Here is a 23115-nt window from a genome sequence, read left to right on the forward strand (position 1 = left end):
TCATAGTTAGCCTTTACAATGTTGAGGTAAGTTCTTTGTAGGCCTAGTTTCTCTAGTGTTTTAAACATGAATGGGTGCTGTACTATGTCAAATATTTTTTCTGCATCTATTGAGATAATTCTGTGATTCTTGACCTTAACTCTATGTGGTGAATTACATGTACTGATTTCCATATGTTGAATCAACCTTGCATCTCTGGCTTGAAACTGACTTGGTCATAGTGCACTATATTTTAAATGTGTTTTTGTATGCATTTTGCCAATATTTTATTAAGAATTTTTGCATCAATGTCATCAACGATATTGGCCTAAAGTTTTCTTTTCTCAATATGTCTTTTTCTGGTTTTGGAATCAGGGAGATACTGTCTTCATAGAATGTGTTTGGCAGTGTTTTCTCCTTTTCTATTTCATGAAATAATTTGAGGAGGATTGCTATTGGTTTTTCTTTAAAGGTCTGGTAGAACTCAGCTGAGAATCTGTTCAGTCCTAGGCTTTTCTTTATTGGAAGGCTTTGATAGCTGCTTCAGTTTCATTACTTGATATTAACCTGTTTAATTTTTCTTTATTCTCATGGTTCAGTTTGAGGAATTCTAGGAATTGTCAACACCCTCAAGATTTTCTAATTTACTGTAATATAAGTTTTCAAAATAGTTTCTGATGATCCTGATGATCCTCTGATTTTTAGTAGTGTCTGTGGAGAGAGTTCCTTTTTCATCTCAAATTTTGATAATTTGAGAGTTTTCTCTCTTTCTTTTGGTTAGTTTGGCTAAGGGTTTATCAACCTTGTTTAGCCTTTCAAAAAAAAACCAGCTCTTTATTTCATTGATCGTTCATATTTTTTCTCTATTTTATTAATTTTGGCTCTGATTTTAGTTATTCATGACTTCTACTGATTTTGGTGTTGGTGTTTTCTTCTTTTTCTAGGGCCTTTGAAGTCAACACTATTTTCAAGATTATATACTTTGTCTTTGTGGCCTAAAACTTCCAAGTGGTCTGATCTATAGGTGATGCTTTCCACTGAATTTTTAATTTGGTTTATAGAGTCTTTCATTTCCAGGACTTCTATTTTGTTTTTTTCAGAACCTGTATATCTTTATTGTAGTGATCTTTCTCTTCTTGTATTTTCTTTCTAATTTTACTCCTTACATCTTCTTTTAGTTTGACTATGAACTTTCTAAATTCTTCCTTTGACATTTCCTCCACTGTGATGTCAATGGAGTCAGTTGTGGCAGCATGGGCTGTTTGGTGTGGTTTGTTCCCTTGCTTTTTCATATTGTTTATGTGTCTACCCATTTATTGGAATAGTTCTCACTTCTTCTTTTAAGCAAGGAACTATTTTCTGAGCTCCTTTCTCTTAAAAGCCCTGGGTTGGGTGAATATCCAGATATTGATACTTAAGTCAATGTTTGACCTCTGCTGATCCCAAATGTCACCACCACTTTGAGAGATACCACTCTATTTACTATAATAACTTCAGAACGAAGCCTGGTAATATTCGATCTTATAAGAAACAAAAAGTTTGTTGATATTGCTCCTCACAGTTACTCAAATACAAGCATGATCTTTATTACAAGTTCTGGAATCGGTTAAAAAATTATTATTAAATTTAGCACAATTGTTTTAACCTTAAATGAGAGCTAAAAGGGGTGGAGAAAAAGAAAGATTGAGCAAAAAGGAGAAGGGAAATGGGAAAAAGGAAGATCAAAAAAGAAAAGAATAATTTCCACCAACATAGAAAGGAGTATAGATGGATGGTAGGTATTTGAAGTTAGTAGCAGATAATGCAAGAGGATGAATAAGGCATATGAAAAGCAAGTATAAACTTGAGCTAGGAAAAAAAAAGAAAGACTGATTCCAATTAATGTTTTAAACCTTTAGATGAAATACATTCAAATGGATTGCAGGTACAATATTGGCTATTAGGATAACAATTATTCATAATTGTAAACCATGCAAAAGTGAAGAAAATTCTTATCGAATCTTGGTTTAGATTTCACTGGGGTTTGGATATTTAGCCAATGTTCATTATTCTTTGTCTGTGGATCCCTCCAGAATTGCTGGGGCACAGGAACCAGTTCCCTAGTTGTTATGGATTTCCCACCAGCCAATTCTGGTTTATCAGCTCAGGGCCTGCAGCTGATTGCTTGTAAGTTGCTATGTTGTGGTTGGCTGTTTCTATTGAGTACAGGAATTCAGGCTCTTAAGTGTTCTTGTGATTGCCATGGCCATGTACCTGCTCCCCTCTGCAGGATCATTTTCATTCTGGTGTAGAGCCCATTGGCTGTCTATGAACACAGGATCTCTGGTTGTGAATTTTCCATATTCTCTTGGCCAATGCCATTTTCTGGAGTACTGTAGTAAAGGGACTCATGTGGTTAACCTGGGTTCTAATTTCTACTGCCCCAAGTTGTGAACAGCAGGCATTAATTCCCTCTGTTGACTGTGAATGATGCAAAGTCCAGACAGTGTCCTAACAGTGCTCTTTCACTCACCAGTTGTGACCATGAGGTCAGGTTGGGAGCTGTATAAGGCTGGGAGCAGTTACTGTCTGTTGCTTCAGATCAGGCAATTTTCCACCTTAACTGATCTCCCTCTGGCTATGTTTATGGATGCCTTCTTTTTAGGTTTCCTGGGGTGTTCAGGGAACTCACCTAGCAGCCTTCTGCCTTCAGTGTTCACCATCCCAGAACTGGATCTCTATGTTTCTGAATATTCAGCAGCTTCTCTCCAGTATGGCCCCATGATCAAGGGCAGAGTCCCTAGGCTTCCCACAATGCCAACCCCCAATGTCAGCGGTCAAAGTGATGCAGTCCTCATTGATCCACTTTCCTCTGCTCAAAGTCATTGGTGCTCTGTCACTGTCTGGGTTAAGTGAAAGCTGTTTGTGTACATCTTCTTTGGAAAAGGACCCAGTCAAATCCTTTGTCAATTTTTCAACTTTTTTTTTTTTGGTCTTTTGTTGTTGAGTTATAGGAGTTCTTTATATAGTTTTATATTAATGAGATATATGACTTTAAGAGGATTACTTTTTTCTCCCCATTTATTAATCTAGAACATTCAAGGACAACTTTTTTCCTGTTGGAAAGATAACAAATGATTGCGATGAACTGGTTAATTCAAACTCGGATAGTTTTTCTGTTCAAAACTCAGAAGTAAAAACACACACTGATATTAATGAGGTAAGATCCTGTTTGAAAAATATAAACATTTTTGAATTATAAGTTTTGGAAGTAAAAATGTGATTTATGATTATTGTTTACACTTCCTTATTCAACACACCAAACATATACATATGCCCCTCATACCATTAAAAAGTATTTTAATGTGTAAGTTTAGTTACAACTTACCACTTAAAATTTATTACCCTAGATTAAACATCCTATTAGTTATATATTGTCACCAGCATGGTAACATATCTGTTAAATTAGGTTTTGAATGGCATTAAAGTGGAGACGAATCTGAGAAAAATATATGCCCCAATATTTGAAGTAAATCTACACTTGAGAACTCCTTCTGAGAGTTATTCTCCAGAAAATTCTCAAGAGAACTTTCCTGAGTCTGACCAGGGCCCTGAAAAATGTATGACATGTGAAGAAGATGAAATGTCAGAAAATGAATATAATGTCAAAAATGACTTAAGTGAAGAACTGCTCCCAAAAGCCAAGGAACCACAAATATTTTCTTATAACTTTGAAGACAGTTCAGGTAAGACAAATGAGACATTAACAATGAGGGTAAATACATTAATAGCTGGAAAATAATATGTAAGAGAAATTTATTTATGAATTATCAGTTTATAGATTATTATTTTTATAAATTTTAAGATAAACAAATAAACAGTGCCAAAAATGAGCAGTGAATGTATAGATCATTTGTGGTGCAAGTAAGTAATAATACCATATTCATTTTCATCTCATTACATGAGCAATTTTGGGCATGGTGGCAAATGCCTATAACCTCACTGACTCAAAAGGCTGAAGCAAGAGGATCACAAGTTCAAGACTAGCCTAGGCAACTTTGTGAGAACATGTCTCAAAAGTATAAAGGGCTGAGGATATAATTCAGTAGTAGAATCCTCCTCACCCCAGAATTGAATCTCCAATACCACAAGAAGAAGAGAAAAAAAAAGCCAAGCAGTTTATCATTGAAGGGATTAAAGGACTCTCTTCATCAGGATAGACACTACCTGGAAGGAGAAGTAACTCAGTGGTTGAGCATTTGCCTAGCATGCATGAAGACCTGGGTTCCATCCCCAAAACAGCTAAAAAAATGAAAGTTTTTAAAGTTTCAAACTCTTGGACTCCAGAATCTGGGCTGGAGTGTGCTACTTGAATATTGCCTTTCAGATGACCACTAGAGTTCTTTCTTAGGCTATTTGAAAAGCACTGACACATATCAAGTTGTCATTTAACTGTTATAAATATCAATCAATTTTAAAAAATTCTCTCATTCTTTCAATTGAAATCACACAGAAACTACGATTGATTTGGAGAATAAAAACTTGAATGATAAGTAAGTATCAGACATTTTTTGACATTATGAGTAATTGTATTTTGTTAATTACTATATTCTCCTGAAATATTCTTTTATTTTTTCTTAGAGTTCCAGAATTCCCTACAAATCTCCTTATAGATCCCAATAGATTAGAGTTTTCAATAAAAATCCAAAATATGGTGACTACTATGGAAAACTATATAAGTAAGTATTTAACAGTTTAGTCTTCTTTGGCAATATTGGCTTGAATTTAAGCATCTGATGCTCTTTCCCAGAGACATAGCAGATAGAGTATGAGAAGATCATAAATTCACAATGTTGGGGATCAATATGAATTTAGAATTATTTGAGCATGTGTGAATCATCCATACAGCCACAGAGTGCATAAAAGATAAGGATTGGGAAAATAACCCAAGGCTTAAATTTTTTAGTTATGCATTATAAAATTTTATGACACATAACAAATAAGAAGTATTTTTTATGTTATAATATAAGATACTTTTTAATAATTCTTTTCTAGCTGTGTGTACACAATTTGAAATTACATGGTAACTACTTAATTCCTAGCCTGACAAAGAATTTAAAAGGATTTTAAAACAGCTCCTTAAGTGTAATGTTTGTTTTCCCATCATGTGACCACAGTTTGCTGAGTTCAGATGAAGAAAAAAAAAGGCCCTCTTTAAAGGGGAAGCTGGTATCTCCTACATTATTTGATTTCTTTTTTTTTTTTTTGCAAGACCCAGAAATCAGTCTTTTTCATTGTGCTTTGTAACTACCACTACCTATTAAATTTCTTCTTTCTCAAAAACTGGATGAAATGCAATCATTATGTCCCTTGAAATCTCATACTTAAAGTTTGCATTGTATTAAGATAAAATATACAAATCAAGAAATAACACAGTTTTAATAATTCTTGCAGTCTATTATGAATCAGCTTGATAGGAGTTTCTTGCTGAATAAAATCCAGAGATGTCACCTTCATGCTATATTGTACACTTACAGATATTATAGACAGTTGTAGTTGCTTGTTAAGATGTGTCCCTGCCCTAGTATTCTCCTCAGTATTCTGTAGATTGTTCTGCTGTCTTCTAGCTTTCAGTATTATGTTACTGTGATTTACCTTCCTCTGGGAAAACTTGATTTTTTAGCCCAGTATTTTATTAGTTGAAGTTAGCAACTTTTTTATAATAAAGCTAGAGGTTAATCTTTCTCCCAATTAGTGAGTCTTTTCAGTCCAAAGAATTAAGTTTTTCCTCAAACTTCTCACATGTTCCTTCTTTTTCTTTCTTTTTTAATTTGGTAAAATCTTTATTTATATGCATTTCTTTTACTACCCATATGTCTTAGAGATAAGAACTGGCATATGAAAAGGACTATTAAATTTCAAGACAGTTATTTTCAAGTTTTGTAAAATCACAGATACAGTTTGTGAAGGACAATACACCCTCCAAAAGCATGTCCCCTTGTATCATATGTGCAGTTTCTCCGTATAGCAAAATGAAATCAATTTAACATTCTCTGTGGCTGCAAGAGTCTTTAAACCAACTAAATTAACTTTCCCTTCTGCTGACTGTAACTCCTAGTCAATTATCCATCTATTGAAGGGCATCTGAGTTGGTTCCACAGTTTAGCTATTGTGAACTGTGCTGCTATAAACATTGATGTGGCTATATCACTGTATATGTTGTTTCTAAGTCCTTTGGGTTTAAACTAAGGAGTAGAATAGCTGGGTCAAGTGGAGGTTCCATTCTGAGTTTTCCAAGGAATCTCCATACTGCTTTCCAAATTGGTTGCCCCAACTTGAAGTCCTACCAGCAATGTATGTGTGTGGGAAATGTATGGGGAAAAAGCCATATCCTCGCCAACACTTATCATTGTTGTATTCTTAATAGATGCCATTCTGACTGGAGTGAGATGAAATCTTAAGAGAAGTTTTGATTTGCATTTCTCTAATTGCTAGAGATGTTGAACATTTTTTCACATATTTGTATATCATCATGTCCATTCATTTCCTTGGCCCATTTATTGATTGAGTTATTTGGTTTTTTGGTATTAAGTTTTTTGAGTATACTATATTAATACTCTTTCTCCCCCCACCACATCTAATAAAAGTTCATACTGATATATCTGACACCAATCCAACATCTTATTCTAGCTTACTCCCTTTCCCTATATGTAACTTTTCCCCTCTGGCTATAGAAAATCTGGCTCAAATAAGCAACATTACCCAGGCAAGGTGGTGCATGCCTATAATCCCAGTGACTCGGGAGGCTAAAGTGAGAAGATCACGAGTTCAAACCCAGGTTCAGCAATTTAGTGAGGCCCTAAGCATCTCAGGAGACCCTGTCTAAATAAAACACAAAAAAATGGCTGGGGCTGGGGCTCGGTGGTCAAGCACCCCTGGCTTCAATCCATGGTACCAAAACAACAACAACAACAAAAAAAAAACCATCAACATATTAGTTTTGTTACACCTGTAAAGTGATTTCAGACTTAGTATTCTAATGTCTCTGAGAAAAGTACAGTGTTTACAAACAGTTCATCTTCTTCTCTTTTTATCTAACCTTACAGTTTCCAGTTTAGAAAGTATTTTCCAGAGTTACTGAGGTCAAATCCTTTCTTTCCCACCCTCCAGTGAAATTATGTAGTTCAACTGTAATATAGTTAGATTAATTTGTCACAGTCTGTGTTACATCTCAAACTCTCTCAACATCCTGATTTTTAAAAAATTTGCATACACTTTTTGGGTATAATTTTATGGGGTTTGACAAATTACAGTTGCATATTCACCATCACGGTTCTAAACAAAACAATTCTGTTATTTTCAAATTCTCTTACATAGCCACTTTACAGTCAAACCTTCCCTCATCCCTTATTTCTGGCAAACACTGATCCGTTTTCTGTTCTTATTGTTTATTCCAGAATGTTCTATAAATGGATATGTAGCCTTTTGGGTCTGGCTTCTTTCATTGAGAAAAACGCATCTATAATTCACATTGTTTATATAAATTCATAGTCTCTTTTTATGCTAAATTATATTCTATTGTCTGGATTTACCAGATTATTGATCCATTCACATCTAGGTTATTTCCAATTTGGGGTAGTCATGAATAAACCATAAACATTCACATATAGATCTTTTGATGAACATAGTTTTTTCTTGAGTAAATAGGAGTGGAATTTCTGGGTCAAAAGTGTGTGCTTAATTTTTTTTTTTTGAGAATAACTAAACAATTTTGAAAAGTAGTACCATTATTTTAAATTTCTGCTAACAATGTATGAGTTTCTTTTTATCCCTGTCAGCATTTGATGTTGTCAGATATTTTTAATTTTAGCCATTCTTATATGTGTATAGTGATATAGCAGTAATTTTCACTTCACTTGTTTATTATTATTCATCTTTTCTTATCCTCCACCTGTATATTTTCTTTCATCAAATTCTCCTTAGTTTTTTGCCTAATTTTTTAAATTGGGGTAATAGTCTACTTATTATTGGATTATGAGAGGTCTTTGCATGTAATCTGGGCCAAGTGCTTTATCATATCTATGATTTGTAAACATTCTCTCCCAGTCAGTACCTTATCATCTCATTCTCTTTCATAGAGCTAAACTATTTAATTTTGATAATGTATATCTAGCTCATCATTTTTTTATTGTATGGATTATGTTTTTGTTTTTGTATCTAAAAACTCTTAGGCAAAACTCAATGTCACACTAATTTTCTCAAAGGTTTATAGGTTTGTGATTTATATTTGGGTGTAGGATCCATCTTGAGTTGATATTTTGTGTAAAGTGTAAAATGCAGGTCAAGCTTTTTAGTTTTGTTTTTGTTTTGCCTATGGAAATCTAGAAGCTCATCTAGATTATGAACTCCTTGATGGTAGAGTTTGTGTCTTCTAATCTTTGTGTACCCTTAATCGTATAATATTTTCCACAGAGCAGATATATTTCAAATGCTTGTTAACTGAACAACTTAGTTTCTATTTTAATAGAAACTATTTATGCCCTCCTGTATCATCACAATTATCTATGAATGATTCTTCTGTTTCTATTATATTAAATCTAAACTTTTACATCTATCCTTAAATTCCATCAATTAGTATACTGTCTAACTCTCATAATAAATCAATCTCAGTTTTTAGCAGTTCTAGATATCATTAATAATATTAATAATAAAAGTCCTGCTTTTAATTGGACTTCTGAAAATATTAAATTTCAAATTATATATTTTAGCCAAAATTACTCCTCTTTACCAAGATCCCCGCCTGTCTATCTTTATTGATTGGATTTCAATTATGGATTTATCCAAAAAAACTAGATGGCCAGATTGTCAGCTACTTTTTGAAATGGATACTGCCTATCAAAATAAAGTAAGTTGGGAACTGAATTGGAGCAAATTTTATTCCATGTTTGTATTATGTCAAAATGAACCCTGATATTATATGTAAATATAATGAATTTTAAAAAAAAGAACTAGTCATCTCAGGGAATGTTTGGTTTTGGGAGTAGAAACCCCTGAAATTCTCAGATGTAAGGGATTTATTGAAAATTAAGAGTTTCACAGTTTATGGCAATTGGAAAATTATTCCCATATTATCTTCTCATTTGTCTTTCCCTTAATCTCTCATTCATGCTCACCACAGTGTATTTTATTCACCATGGGATTTCTCTTTTATGGCTCCTGCATAAGATCATCTTGCCAAATATTGACACATTATCCAACTCTTTGTTACTATCTAAGTGGATATTTTTCCCCAGATTCATAGATAATCTAATTGGCTCAACTTGGGTCACAATATCCAAATTAACTATGTCTTGGAAGTTGGATGAGTTCACATAGTATATAAGACTTGGCTTTTCTGGGACTTTGTATAGAGCATGTACTCTAAAACAGGGCAATAAGAAAATAAATGATTGATCTTTCTAGTATGTGGCTCAAAGTAGCATATTAATTATAAAGTTAAATAGCCAAATAAACCTTTCCATAAAAGTCAAGAATTAGTCATCTGAATTTCTTATATTTCTTTTATTTCCAATATATTTTGATATTTAATAGAGGTTCTGAACAAAATTAATTCACATAAGGTTATTATTTTATTTTAATAAGAACTATTAGTTTATCAGGCCATACTTTTTTCACTCTTACAATAAGAATTCTGGCTTTTTAATATTTTTATTTATAGATTGTGAGTCTCCTGACTGTTATTGGTGATTCAATGGGCCTAGTTAGTGTTTACAGCTACAAGTTTCTAAAATATTGTACCATGGTTGAGAAAGCCAAAGTCATGAGTATGAAAATATCATCTTTGAAAGAATTATCTTCAGCACAGTTTAAAACTATTCTACATACATTTCGAAACTACTTTCGATGTGTTTTGACTATGACCATTGAGAAGCGAATTGGTATTTTCAATGTTTTAAGTTTTGATTATCAATCAGAATGCTTACCATACATCGAAAACATCCTACAGATAACCCACGGCCTCTTGAGATCTGTAATTGAGAAAAAAAGTACAAAGCTATGGAAAGTAAGTATTATGAAAATTCCTCTGGTATAAGAATATTTCAATTTGATAGATTATAATTTTAGGATATACAATCAGAAAATAAACATCTTAAGTATTATCCTCAGAAAATTCGGATGTGATAGTATTATATTTGTTTAAATGTTTGATTAAATATCACTCCCTGAAACACTTTGATCACCACATCTAAAATTGCATTACATATCATTTTCTACCTCCTTTCCCCCTGTTTTATTTTATAGAATACTTTACCACCTGCCATTAAGTTGTGTATTTTCCTCCACTAGAATGTAAATCTCATCAAATTATGAAGTATCTTGGAATAAAATGCACATATTCCACATTTCACTGTGTATTAGGACTGTTTTGTTTTTGTTTTTGTTTTTTCAGGGGGAATACTCATGGGATGGCAGAACTCCTCAGAAACCATGGTGGTTTGAAGCCTCTGGAGCTTAGAAAATATGAAAACTTAGGAGAACCCAAAATAAACTTCTCCATCATTAGTTATTCCTACCTATCACCCATGTAAATTTCTAGGACAAGTCTGTTATACTAGCCATTGTTTACACAAGCACTCTCAGTTGTGCCTCAGACCTGCTTAAAGATATGAATTTATGATAATAGCTACTATTTATTTATTCAATCAGACCACAAATATTTATTAAACCATTACTATATACTCCTGAGAGGGATAGATTCATTCTTGCACTCATAGAGTCTAATCAAGCAGTAAATACTGACAGAAGTATCTAACATAGCCTAGGTGGAGTTGTGGGTAACTTTCTTGAAAAAATCTTAACATCCAAAGAAGTACGAGTGATCTGAAGGCATTGGGAGGAAAGGGAAGAATATTGCAGGGATACGTTCATTTAATTTAGATTCAGTTATATATGACAGAAAACAAAACAAAACAAAAGATGACAGTGGCTTACACAAGTTAGAAACCAATTTCTCTCTTAGGAAAAAATAATACAGAGAAAGATATCCCAGGGATAGCACAATGGCTTCGTGAAGTCATTAGGAACATTGGCTGTTTCTAGCTCACCTCTCTGCCTTTCCTTGAGCGTGATACAACATGCATAGCCCTAAGATGGCTGTTGTCTGTCTGATCCTCATATTCTCATTCCAGGGAACAGGATGGAAGAAGGCAGCAGAGAATCAGAATCTCCCTGTTCTACTCTTAAGGATGTTTCCCAGAATCACCTCACACTGTGGCTTACAACATATTTACCAAAAATTAGTTTGTTTGTTTGTTGTTGTTTTTTTGATACATAAGGGTTAAGTACTATCATTTTGTAATTGTTTTCAGGATGTTCTGTGGATCATTTGCTCTATTACTGTCTTCCTTTGGGGTTAAGTGATTTTCTCTACTGCTATACTTTAGTTTCTCTGTGTGTGTGGTGGGGGGTGTCCCCACCCCTTTTTGATGAATTCCCTTTAGCAGTTCTTGTAAGACAGGTCTGGTGGTGATTAATTCTCTTTTTTTTTCTTTTCCTATACTTATTCCTTTAATTTCTTTTCTCTATCTAATTTCTCTGTGTCTCAAGAACTCTGCTGAATAGAAGTGGTGAGAAAGGGCATACCTGTCTTGTTTCAGATTTTAGTTATTCTTGTTCTTTAAAAATGTATTTCTCTATATAAATTTTCCTCTAAGAAATGTCCACTTCATGTTGAGTTAGAGGTTATTTATACAAGTTTCTACTGTTAAGTGGAGAAATATGTAGTCTCTATTTTGAGTGTTGTTGAACAGTCCAATCCCATGGATTGTTCTTCATGACTGTTTCCAAACTTCTTTTAAATAGCTCTCAATTGCTGTAGTTTTTCCTGAATTTTGTTCTCTCAAATTTATTTATTTATTTATTTATTTATTTATTTATTTATTTATTTATTTATTTTATTGGTTGTTCAAAACATTACAAAGCTCTTGACATATCATATTTCATACATTTGATTCAGGTGGGTTTTGAACTCCCAATATTACCCCAAATACAGATTGCAGAATCACGTCGGTTACACATCTACATTTTTACATAATGCCCTATTAGTAACTGTTGTATTCTGCTACCTTTCCTATCCTCTACTATCTCCCCTCCCCTCCCCTCCCATCTTCTCTCTCTACCCCATCTACTGTAATTCATTTCTCTCCTTGTTTATTTTCCCATTCCCCTCACAACCTCTTATATGTAATTTTGTATAACAATGAGGATCTCCCTCCATTACCATGCAATTTCCCTTTTCTCTCCCTTTCCCTCCCACCTCATGTATCTGTTTAATGTTAATCTTTTCTTCCTGCTCTTCCTCCCTGCTTTGTTCTTAGTTGCTCTCATTATATCAAAGAAGACATTTGGTATTTGTTTTTTAGGGATTGGCTAGCTTCACTAAGCATAATCTGCTCTAGTGCCATCCATTTCCCTGCAAATTCCACGATTTTGTCATTTTTAGTGCTGTATAATACTCCATTGTGTATAAATGCCACATTTTTTTATCCATTCATCTATTGAAGGGCATCTGGGTTGGTTCCACAGTCTAGCGATTGTGAATTGTGCTGCTATGAACATCGATTTAGCAGTATCCCTGTAGTACGCTCTTTTAAGGTCTTCAGGGAATAGTCCAAGAAGGGCAATAGCTGGCTCAAATGGTGGTTCCATTCCCAGCTTTCCCAGGAATCTCCATACTGCTTTCCAAATTGGCCGCACCAGTTTGCAGTCCCACCAGCAATGTACAAGAGTACCCTTTTCCCCACATCCTCTCCAGCACTTGTTGTTGTTTGACTTCATAATGGCTGCCAATCTTACTGGAGTGAGATGGTATCTTAGGGTGGTTTTGATTTGCATTTCTCTGACTGCTAGTGATAGTGAGCATTTTTTCATGTACTTGTTGATTGATTGTACGTCCTCCTCTGAGAAGTGTCTGTTCAGGTCTTTGGCCCATTTGTTGATTGGGTTATTTGTTTTCTTACTGTTTAATTTTTTGAGTTCTTTGTATACTCTGGATATTAGGGCTCTATCTGAAGTGTGAGGAATAAAAATTTGTTCCCATGATGTAGGCTCCCTATTTACCTCTCTTATTGTTTCTCTTGCTGAGAAAAAACTTTTCAGTTTAAGTAAGTCCCATTTGTTGATTCTTGTTATTAACTTTTGTGCTATGGGTGTCCTATTAAGGAATTTGGAGCCCGACCCCACAAAATGTAGATCGGAGCCAACTTTTTCTTCTATCAGACGCAGAGTCTCTGATTTGATATCTAGCTCCTTGATCCACTTTGAGTTAACTTTTGTGCATGGCGAGAGAAGGGGATTCAGTTTCATTTTGTTGCATATGGATTTCCAGTTTTCCCAACACCATTTGTTGAAGATGCTATCCTTCCTCCATTGCATGCTTTTAGCTCCTTTATCAAATATAAGATAGCTGTAGCTTTGTGGATTAGTCTCTGTGTCCTCTATTCTGTACCATTGGTCCACCCGCCTGTTTTGGTACCAGTACCATGCTGTTTTTGTTACTATTGCTCTGTAATATAGTTTTAAATCCGGTATCGCTATACCACCTGATTCACACTTCCTGCTTAGAATTGCTTTTGCTATTCTGGGTCTTTTATTTTTCCATATGAATTTCATGATTGCTTTATCTATTTCTACAAGAAATGCCATTGGGATTTTGATTGGCATTGCATTAAACCTATAGAGAACTTTTGGTAATATTGCCATTTTGATGATGTTAGTTCTGCCTATCCATGAACAGGGTATATATTTCCATCTTCTAAGATCTTCTTCTACTTCTCTTTTTAGGGTTTTGTAGTTTTCATTGTATAAGTCCTTCACCTCTTTTGTTAGGTTGATTCCCAAGTATTTTATTTTATTTTATTTTTTTGAGGATATTGTGAATGGAGTGTTTTTCCTCATTTCCGTTTCAGAAGTTTTGTCGCTGATATACAGAAATGCCTTTGATTTATGCGTGTTGATTTTATATCCTGCCACTTTGCTGAATTCATTTATTAGTTCTAGTAGTTTTTTTGTAGACCCTTTTGGGTCTTCTAGGTATAGAATCATGTCACCTGCAAATAGTGATAATTTAAGTTCTTCCTTTCCTATTGTTATGCCTTTAATTTCTTTCGTCTGTCTAATTGCTCTGGCCAGTGTTTCAAGAACTATATTGAATAGAAGTGGTGATAGAGGGCATCCCTGTCTTGTTCCAGATTTTAGGGGGAATGCCTTCAATTTTTCTCCATTGAGAATGATGCTAGCCTGAGGCTTAGCATAGATAGCTTTTACAATGTCGAGGTAAGTTCCTGTTATTCCTAGTTTTTCTAATGTTTTGAACATAAAGGGATGCTGTACTTTGTTGAATGCTTTTTCTGCGTCTATTGAAATGATAATATGGTTCTTATCTTTAAGTCTATTGATGTGGTGAATAACATTTATTGATTTCCGTATATTGAACCATCCTTGCATCCCAGGGATGAATCCTACTTGATCATGGTGCACAATTTTTTTGATGTGCCTTTGTATCCGATTCACCAGAATTTTATTGAGGATTTTTGCATCTAGATTCATCAGAGATATTGGTCTGTAGTTTTCTTTCTTTGAGGTGTCTTTGTCTGGTTTTGGAATCAGGGTGATGTTGTCCTCATAGAATGAATTTGGCAGAGCTCCCTCTTTTTCTATTTCCTGAAATAGCTTGAAAAGTATTGGTATTAATTCTTCCTTAAAGTTTTGTAAAACTCCGCTGTATACCCATCCGGTCCTGGGCTTTTCTTGGTTGGAAGTCTTTTGATTGCTTCTTCTATTTCATCTATTGTTATTGGTCTGTTTAAGTTGTGAGTATCCTCCTGACTCAGTCTGGGCAAATCATATGACTTAAGAAATTTATCAATGTCTTCACTATCTTCTATTTTATTGGAATATAGGTTTTCAAAATAATTTCTAATTGTCTTCTGTATTTCTGTAGTGTCTGTTGTGATATTGCCTTTTTCATCCCGTATGTTAGTAATTTGAGTTCTCTCTCTTCTTCTCTTCGTTAGCATGGCTAAGGGTCTGTCGATCTTATTTATTTTTTCAAAGAACAAACTTTTAGTTTTGTTAATTTTTTCAATGGTTTCTTTTGTTTCAATTTCTTTGATTTCTGCTCTGATTTTAATTATTTCTTGCCTTCTGCTATATTTGCTGTTGTTTTGATCTTCCTTTTCTAGGGCTTTGAGATGAAGTGTGAGATCATTTATTTGTTGGTTTTTCCTTTTTTTGAGGAATGACCTCCAGGCGATGAATTTCCCTCTTAAAACTGCTTTCATTGTGTCCCATAGATTCCGATATGTTGTGTCTGTATTTTCATTTATCTCTAAGAATTTTTTGATTTCCTCCTTTATGTCTTCTGTAACCCATTGATCATTCAGTAACATATTGTTCATTTTCCATGTGATGTAGGATTTTCCCTTCCTTCTTTTATCATTGATTTCCAGTTTCATTACATTATGATCAGATAAAATGTATGGGATTATCTCCACCCCTGTATATTTACTGAGGATTGCCCTATGGCATAATATATGGTCTATTTTTGAGAAAGATCCATGTGCTGCTGAGAAAAAAGTATATCCACTTGATGATGGTTGATATATTCTATATATGTCAGTTAAGTCTAGGTTGTTGATTGTGATATTGAGTTCTGTAGTTTCTTTATTCAGCTTTTGTTTGGAGGATCTGTCCAATGGTGAGAGAGGTGTGTTGTAGTCACCCATAATTATTGTGTTGTGGTCTATTTGATTCTTGAACTTGAGGAGAATTTGTTTTATGAACGTCGCAGCACCATTATTTGGTGCATAAATATTGATAATTGTTATGTCTTGTTGGTGAATGGTTCCTTTTAACAGTATATAATGTCCTTCCTTATCCCTTTTGATTAACTTAGTCTTGAAGTCGATTTTATTCGATATGAGGATGGCCACCCCTGCTTGCTTACGAGGACCGTGTGCGTGGTATATTTTTTCCCAACCTTTCACCTTCAGCCTGTGTATGTCTTTTCCAATCAGATGTGTCTCCTGGAGGCAGCATATTGTTGGATTTGTTTTTTTAATCCATGTTACCAGCCTATGTCGCTTTATTGGAGAGTTTAAGCCATTAACGTTTAGAGTTACTATTGATATATGGTTTGTACTTCCAGCCATGTTTGATTATTTATCTTCTTTTTTTTAATTTAATTTAGTTTGTTTCTCCATGGTTAGCTTTCCCCCCGCCCTCTGTTTTTATAGAGGCACTTCCCACTGATGGTTTTGGTTATTGTTTTTCATTTCTTCCTCGTGTAGTGTTTTGCTCAAGATGCTGGTTTTCTGGCTGCAAATTCTTTTAGCTTTTGTTTATCATGAAAGATTTTTATTTCGTTGTCGTACCTGAAGCTTAATTTTGCTGGATACAGAATTCTTGGTTGGCATCCATTGTCTTTCAGTGTTTGAAATACGTTGTTCCAGGATCTTCTCGCTTTCAGCATCTGTGATGAAAAATCCATTGTTAACCTTATTGGTTTACCCCTGAATGTAATCTGCCTCCTTTCTCTTGTAGCTTTTAATATTTTCTCTTTGTTCTGTATATTGGATATCTTCATAACAATGTGTCTTGGCGTTGGTCTACTGTGATTTTGTGTGCTCGGTGTCCTGTGTGCATCTACAATTTGTATATCCATTCCCTTTTTTATTTCTGGAAAGTTTTCTGTAATTATTTCATTCAGCAGGCTACTCATTCCCTTGGTTTGAATCTCTGTACCTTCTTCTATCCCAATGACTCATAGGTTTGGTTTTTTTTATGTTATCCCATATCTCTTGGATGTTTCTCTCGTGATTTTTAACCAGCCTTTCTGAGTTGGCTAGGCTCTTTTCAAGATGATATATTTTGTCTTCATTATCTGACGTTCTGGTTTCTACTTGCTCCACTCTGTTAGTGATACTCTCAATTGAGTTTTTAATTTGGTTTATCGTTTCCTTCATTTCTAGAATTATTGTTTGATTTTTTTTTATAATCTCTATCTCCTGATAAAGATGCTTAACTTCTTCTTTTATCTGTTTATGTAATTCATTTTCAAAGTGTTCTTTCACTGTTTGGATTTGCTGTCTCGTATCCTCTTTAAGGTTCCATTCCATGTGTCTAAGGTGTTCCTTGAGTTCTTTATATGACCATTTTTCTGCTGACTCTAGGTCCTCCTGAATATTTAGGCTGTCCTTCATTGTTTGTACCCCTTTTCTTCCTTGCTTTTTTATGCTGCTCATGTTACTTCTTGTTCTGTTTGACTGCTGAGTTACTGTTTACTCTTATAAATTTATTTGATGCTTGGGAGGAAAGATATTAGAAGGGAAGGGAAGAAGTCACTAAAGAGAATGAGAGTAGGCAGGTAGAATTCAAGGAAGGGGGAATAAGAAAATTGAAAAGAAATGAAAAGACAAAAGAAACAAAAACAAAACACACAAAAAAGTTAGAAAATAAAGAAAGAAAGAAAAGAAAAAAATGTTTTTTACAAAAATAATAATGATAATAAAAATAATGAAAATTAAAATTAAAAAATTATAATAATAATAAAAATTTTAAAAAAATTAGAAACATTAAAAAAAGTTAAAGAACAACAACAATAAAAAATTGAAAATGAAAGAAAAAAAAAGAAAAAGAAAAAAATGATAATAATAATAATAATAATAAATGCAGTCATAGAGTTCGATTAATTTCTCTTCCAGTAGGTGGAGCTGTGCCCACTGGGTCAAGCTTCTCCTCTCACTAAGTGGGAACCAATCACTGTGTAGCAGCTCTTCCTCACAGACTGGGCGGGTCTCCAATCCTGAGTGCCTAGGGCCTTCTCTTGTGTTTCCTCAAGCCAGGCCGCGCTCACCACAATACTGGCTACTCGCCATGTCTGCTGCTCCTGGGAGCCCTGTTGCGCTGGTTTCAATGCAGTTATCTCCTCCGCCTGTGATGTCAGTTCTCTGCCAAGGTGGTATCACATGTAAATGGTGACCATTCGTTCCCTTTGCCGGGTGACCAGTGCAACGGGTGGGACCTGACTGTCTCTCCCAATCCCCGTTTCAATCCTGTGGCCACTGCCTATGAAGGCTCAGTTGGTTTTTACCTCTGAAAGTTCCTAAGGGCCAACCAGTTATTTCAGCGGGATTGTTAGTGCTGAGTCACGAGAAGCAGGCGAACCAGAGCTTGGATGCAGCCGATCCGGGCTCGGTGTGTGTGTTCTGAGGGGCCCAGACTGTACACCCCAGATCCACGTCAGCTCAGCATTGCCTAGTGATCCTGAGCAAACAGCATTTATACAGTTTACAGCTCCCTATGCCCACGCAGTTGAAGAGGTCAGAGACTTGATCTCTCCCCGCCCGCTGCCATGTTAGATCTCCTCAATGATATTCATGTTGCCCTTACAGCTTCCTGGCATAAGCAAGTTCTTGGGATTATACAAACTGCTGCTTCTGTTTCCAGTCCAGATTTCTAGAAATTAAACCCTCCCGCCTCTTCCCCGGGGCCACGCTCAGGGGCGCCGCGCTAGTCCGAGACCGTAGCTGCGCCGCCAACCGGTGCCCAGCCCCCAGGGCCCAAGCGGCTGCCGCCGCGGCTCTCCGGCTCCCTCCTCTGAAGCACGGGTCCCCTCACAGGGGCATGCAGAACGACCCCAGAGCAGGCTCTGCCCGAGGGTGCAGCGGCGAACAGGTGACCCAGGCGCTCAAGGCTGCGGTCCAGCCTTTGGAGGACAGGGCTCGGCACGCAGCCCAGCTCCAACCTCTAGGTGCGGCTGCCGGACAATGTAGCCATAGCCATCAAGACAGCTGGCAGAAAGCAAATGGCGGCTCCCGCGGAGTGGATTTTCGGCACAGAAACCGCAGCCCAGACAACGATCCCAATCCACAAACTCTCCCTGTATAAAAAATATTCAAAAAAAAAAAAAAAGGCGGGGCGCACTGAGCTTTCTTTGCCTAGGGTACTTACAATCAACTGCTGATTACACATTCACCTTTTCTGCCCGGAGCGAAGGGAAAGAGGAATGTGATTAATTCTCTTATCTTTCCTTTGTTTCTGTAGGACAACTGTGCTGGATTCACTATTCTTTGTTCAGTTTTTCCTTTCAGCATTAGAATATACTATCCTACTCTACTGTCCTGTAAGAGTTCTGCTAATAAATCCTTTGCTAGCCGTATTGAAATTCCCTTGCATGTTAAATGCTTCTTTTCTCATTCTGCTTTCAGGATGCTGTCTTTGATTTTTGGCAGTTTGAATATAATATATCTTCATGGTTGAGGGTTGCAGAATTGGTTGTCTTGTTGAATTTAATCTGATTGGAGACATTGACCTTACTGTGCTGGTGTCTCTCTCTCTCTTTCTCTCTCTCTCTCTCTCTCTCCCTCCCTCACTCCCCCTCTCTCCCTCCCTCCCCCTTTCTCTCTTTCTTTCCATGTCCCAGTTTGGGGATACTATTCATTAAATAAGATTTCTACCCTTTTATTTTTCTCTTTCTTGTCCCTTTATGGCTCACAAAGTTGCTATTTTGATTATCCCATAAGTCTTGCAGTACTCCTTCATTTATTTTTATTATTTAATCTCTTTGTCTTATGACTGTATTTTCAAGTAACTTGTCTTTGAGTTCACAGTCCTTCTGTTTTATTAGTTTTAATTATATTTTCAGCTCTAGCAATTCTTTTTTTAATATATTTATTTTATTTGTTTATTTATTTATTCTTATGTGGTGCTAAGGATCAAACCCAGTACCTCACCAGTATGAGGCAAGAGCTCAACCACAGAGCTACAGTCCCAACCCTCATTCTGATCAATTATTGTATTTATTTTGGGTGTTGTTTGCATTTCATTGAGAGGTTTCTCTGTTGTTGTTTTTCTTTTTTTCTTTCTTTCTTTATTTTTTTTGAAGTTCACTGAGTTTTCTTAAAATATGTATCTTGAAGAATTTTTAATCAGGCAGTTTATTCCTCTCCATTTTCTTAAGGCCAAAGCTGTTTTATTTTGTCCTTTTGGTGATATCATGTTTCTTTTTTTCTTAATCCTTTTGGCAATGGATTGGTATCTGCACTTTTGAAGACATGATTTTGCAAACTGACTTTGTCTGGATCAATTCTTCACCAGTCAGCTAGTTCAGAGATTCTGGACAGGCTTTCTGGCATGATCCATGGGCAAGCTTGCTGCTGCCACACTAAGGCTGGCTTGACTGGTGCCTGAGTCAGCAAGGACTTAGAGCCTGAATCCAATTGAGGGAATTTGTTGATTTGGTCTCCTGGAGTGGGTCTGGAGCTTGTTACTTCCAAGGATTGACTTAAAACCTGTGACCATTTGACACCAAGGCAAACCTGGTACTGTTGTGTATAGGCCTGATACTGAGGGCTGTGTGGGGCCAAAGGGTACTGTAGTAGAGACCAGAGATCAAGTCTGCACCATAAGCCTGAAATCTAGGACTGTGAGGTCTGGTCTGGCATCAAGGTGGATCTAGAGGTTCCGTTCCTGGTTAGTTTAGGAATCTGGGGGTATTGAGGTTTGGATATGAAGTATCCCCCCACCAAAAGCTCCTGTATTAATGCAGGATATGAAGTGATTAGATTATGATAGCTATTGTTATGGGCTGACTTGAAAATTAGCCCAGACTTACTCCATTTTGTTCAGACACCTCACCCTATGTGAAATTGGTCCTCCTTCTACATGAGCCCACTCACATAGAAGCTGACACCTCTACCATCACCCACTTGCACCCTGACCACTATATCCTTGAACTATGGAACTAATGCAAGCTTGTTTTTCTAAAAATGTGCTTCTGATAATATGTAGTTTTTCACTTTATGAAATGTATCTTGTGATTATAATTGCCTCTTCTGTCCCCCCTTCTTTGTGGTTTTAGTCCTTATAAGCTGGTTCCCACCCCCAATCATGGTTGAGGATTGTAGAACTGCCTGCTCTCTGTGCTTTTGACCCTAGCCAGAATAAATCCTTTGTATTTTGCTTCAAAAAGACCTGAAGTTTTATTTGGGACTTTGGAATAGTGTTTCAAAACAATAACCTGTTCAGTGAATTAATTCAATTAATAGATTAATAATTTAAATGGATTAACAGAGTGGTAACTGTAGAGAAGTGGGGTGTGGCTGGAGGAACTAGGCCACTGAAGGCATGCCTTTGGGGTTTATATTTTGTCCTGGTGCCTTGCTCACTCTCTGATTCCTGTCTGCCATGAGGTGAGGAGCTTTCCTACACATTGCCCTTCTATCATGATTTTCTGCCTCAGATGAGACCCCAAGCAATGTATTTGACTTATCATAGACAAAGACCTCTGAAACCCAAATAATCTTTTCCTCTTCTAGGTTGTTCAGGTCATGTATTTGGTTCACAGTGACATGAAGCAGACTAACATAGGGGGCCTGCCTGGTGTTGGATTTTAATATGATGGGCTCAGTATTGGAATCCAAGGCAAAGTCCTGTATTCATTTCCCTCCATTTTCTTCAAGTGGACAATAGGTCTCTCTGGGCTGTGCTGCTTGGGGTTGGGGAAATGATATGCAGATAATATAAGACTATGCTCTCTACCCTCTTTAATGTGTCTACACCTATGTATCTTGATATCATACCTTGTTTCCTTAGCACTTGTGAAGATATTTTCACATATGGATATTTGTTCAGACTGACCTTTCTTCAAGGCTATGATCACTAAAGAGTCCTATTCTCCATCTTCCTCCCTGTTATTATCAGCAAAATTCTCATAAATAGTTTCTGGCAAATGGGGACAGTATGAATCAAATCTCTATATTTAGAAGAGGCATGATTTTTTTGGTCCAAGAAATTTGCTTCTGAGCTTCTCCTCACCTAAACTAGTTCTGAAAGTTCTGTTTATTCATCTTCTCTCTGGCTTCTGCATGCCCTCATGTGTATTTTTGGATGTTTTTGGTATCTTCCTTTTATTCCTTCTATTCTTCATTTAATAAGAGTTTTTATCATAAATTAATTTGATCAGGTGTTTATTAACTGCATCTGAGAGATAATTTTGTAGATGTTCTCCTTTAATAATTTCTTTTTCAAAATTTATTTATTTTAATTTTGAGACAGTGTCTCGCTAAGTTGCTAAGGCTGGCCTCAAACTTGCAATTCTCCTGCCTCAGCCTCCCAAATCAAAGGGGTTAGAGCCATGCACCACAAACTCTCAGCTTTTAATCTTTTAATGTGAGGAATCATATTAATTGGCTTTCTAAGATTAGTTTCACATCCAAATTGAGGATTTCGCTTGCAAGTGTGTGCATACAAATAAATGTTATTTTGTAATATTTTTGCATTTATAAGGAAAACGTATCCACGATTTTCTTTTACCAGTCATTATTGATGTACTTCCTATGTTCCAGACACTATTATAAGCCCATTATTAAATTATCTTATTTGATACTCAGGATTACAAATGAGGACACCAACATTCCTAAAGTAAAACTATTTTGCTTAGATTCATACTGTTAGTAAATACTAAGGCTGAGAATCAAGCACATCTCTCTGAATATAAAGCCTATTTATATAAACTCTATGATAAAAGAGACACACACATAGCAAAACTCCAATGGGTATTAACAATGGTTATCATTGTGTGATGAAATAATAGATAACTTTCTAATTTATGAACTTTCTTATATGGCAAGTTTTACATGCAATTTTTATGATGAAATAGAATAGTCACATAAAAGCAATACAAGCCTGTGAAGAATGAAAACTGAACTGACTTTGATTCCAAAATTATGTCAAATCATACATAAGTATTCATCAAGAGTCCTCAAAACAATGAAAAAATGATAATCTGAGAACAGAGATATAATTACTTCAAAAATCGCATGGAATGAAATATTTCTGAAAAGAGTGTAGATCTGATACATATAATGGATATAATTATGATAGAAATAATACAATAGGGAATTAGATTGGGATTTAAATCATAGTTCTGTAACTTGCCATATTTCTAACCTTAGTCTAATTATTCCCATTGAGACTCATTTGTTTCCAGTATAAACTAGAGAAAATAAGACTAATTAATTAGCAAACACACTATCTTAATAAATCAGGTACCTAAAGAATCTAGAACACAAATGTTCAATACTCTTTACTATTTAC

The 23115-nt window shown here is 35.6% G+C and overlaps 1 protein-coding gene across 1 annotated transcript in view; it reads left to right on the plus strand.

Moving 5' to 3' along the window:
- Dnah14 (dynein axonemal heavy chain 14) overlaps positions 1-23115 on the plus strand; it is a 376944-nt gene that overhangs the window by 92414 nt on the left and 261415 nt on the right. The window contains exons 11-16 of the mRNA XM_046419847.2: positions 3052-3178; positions 3428-3733; positions 3769-3791; positions 4600-4697; positions 8727-8863; positions 9677-10021. Of these exons, the coding sequence (XP_046275803.1) occupies positions 3052-3178; positions 3428-3733; positions 3769-3791; positions 4600-4697; positions 8727-8863; positions 9677-10021 (1036 nt within the window). The remainder of the gene's footprint in view (positions 1-3051; positions 3179-3427; positions 3734-3768; positions 3792-4599; positions 4698-8726; positions 8864-9676; positions 10022-23115) is intronic.

The sequence above is a fragment of the Marmota monax genome, unplaced genomic scaffold (genome assembly GCF_021218885.2).
Source record: "Marmota monax isolate L192 unplaced genomic scaffold, Marmota_monax_Labrador192_F-V1.1 WCK01_AAM20220418_F8-fsc00153, whole genome shotgun sequence".
NCBI classification, from domain to species: Eukaryota; Metazoa; Chordata; class Mammalia; order Rodentia; family Sciuridae; genus Marmota; species Marmota monax.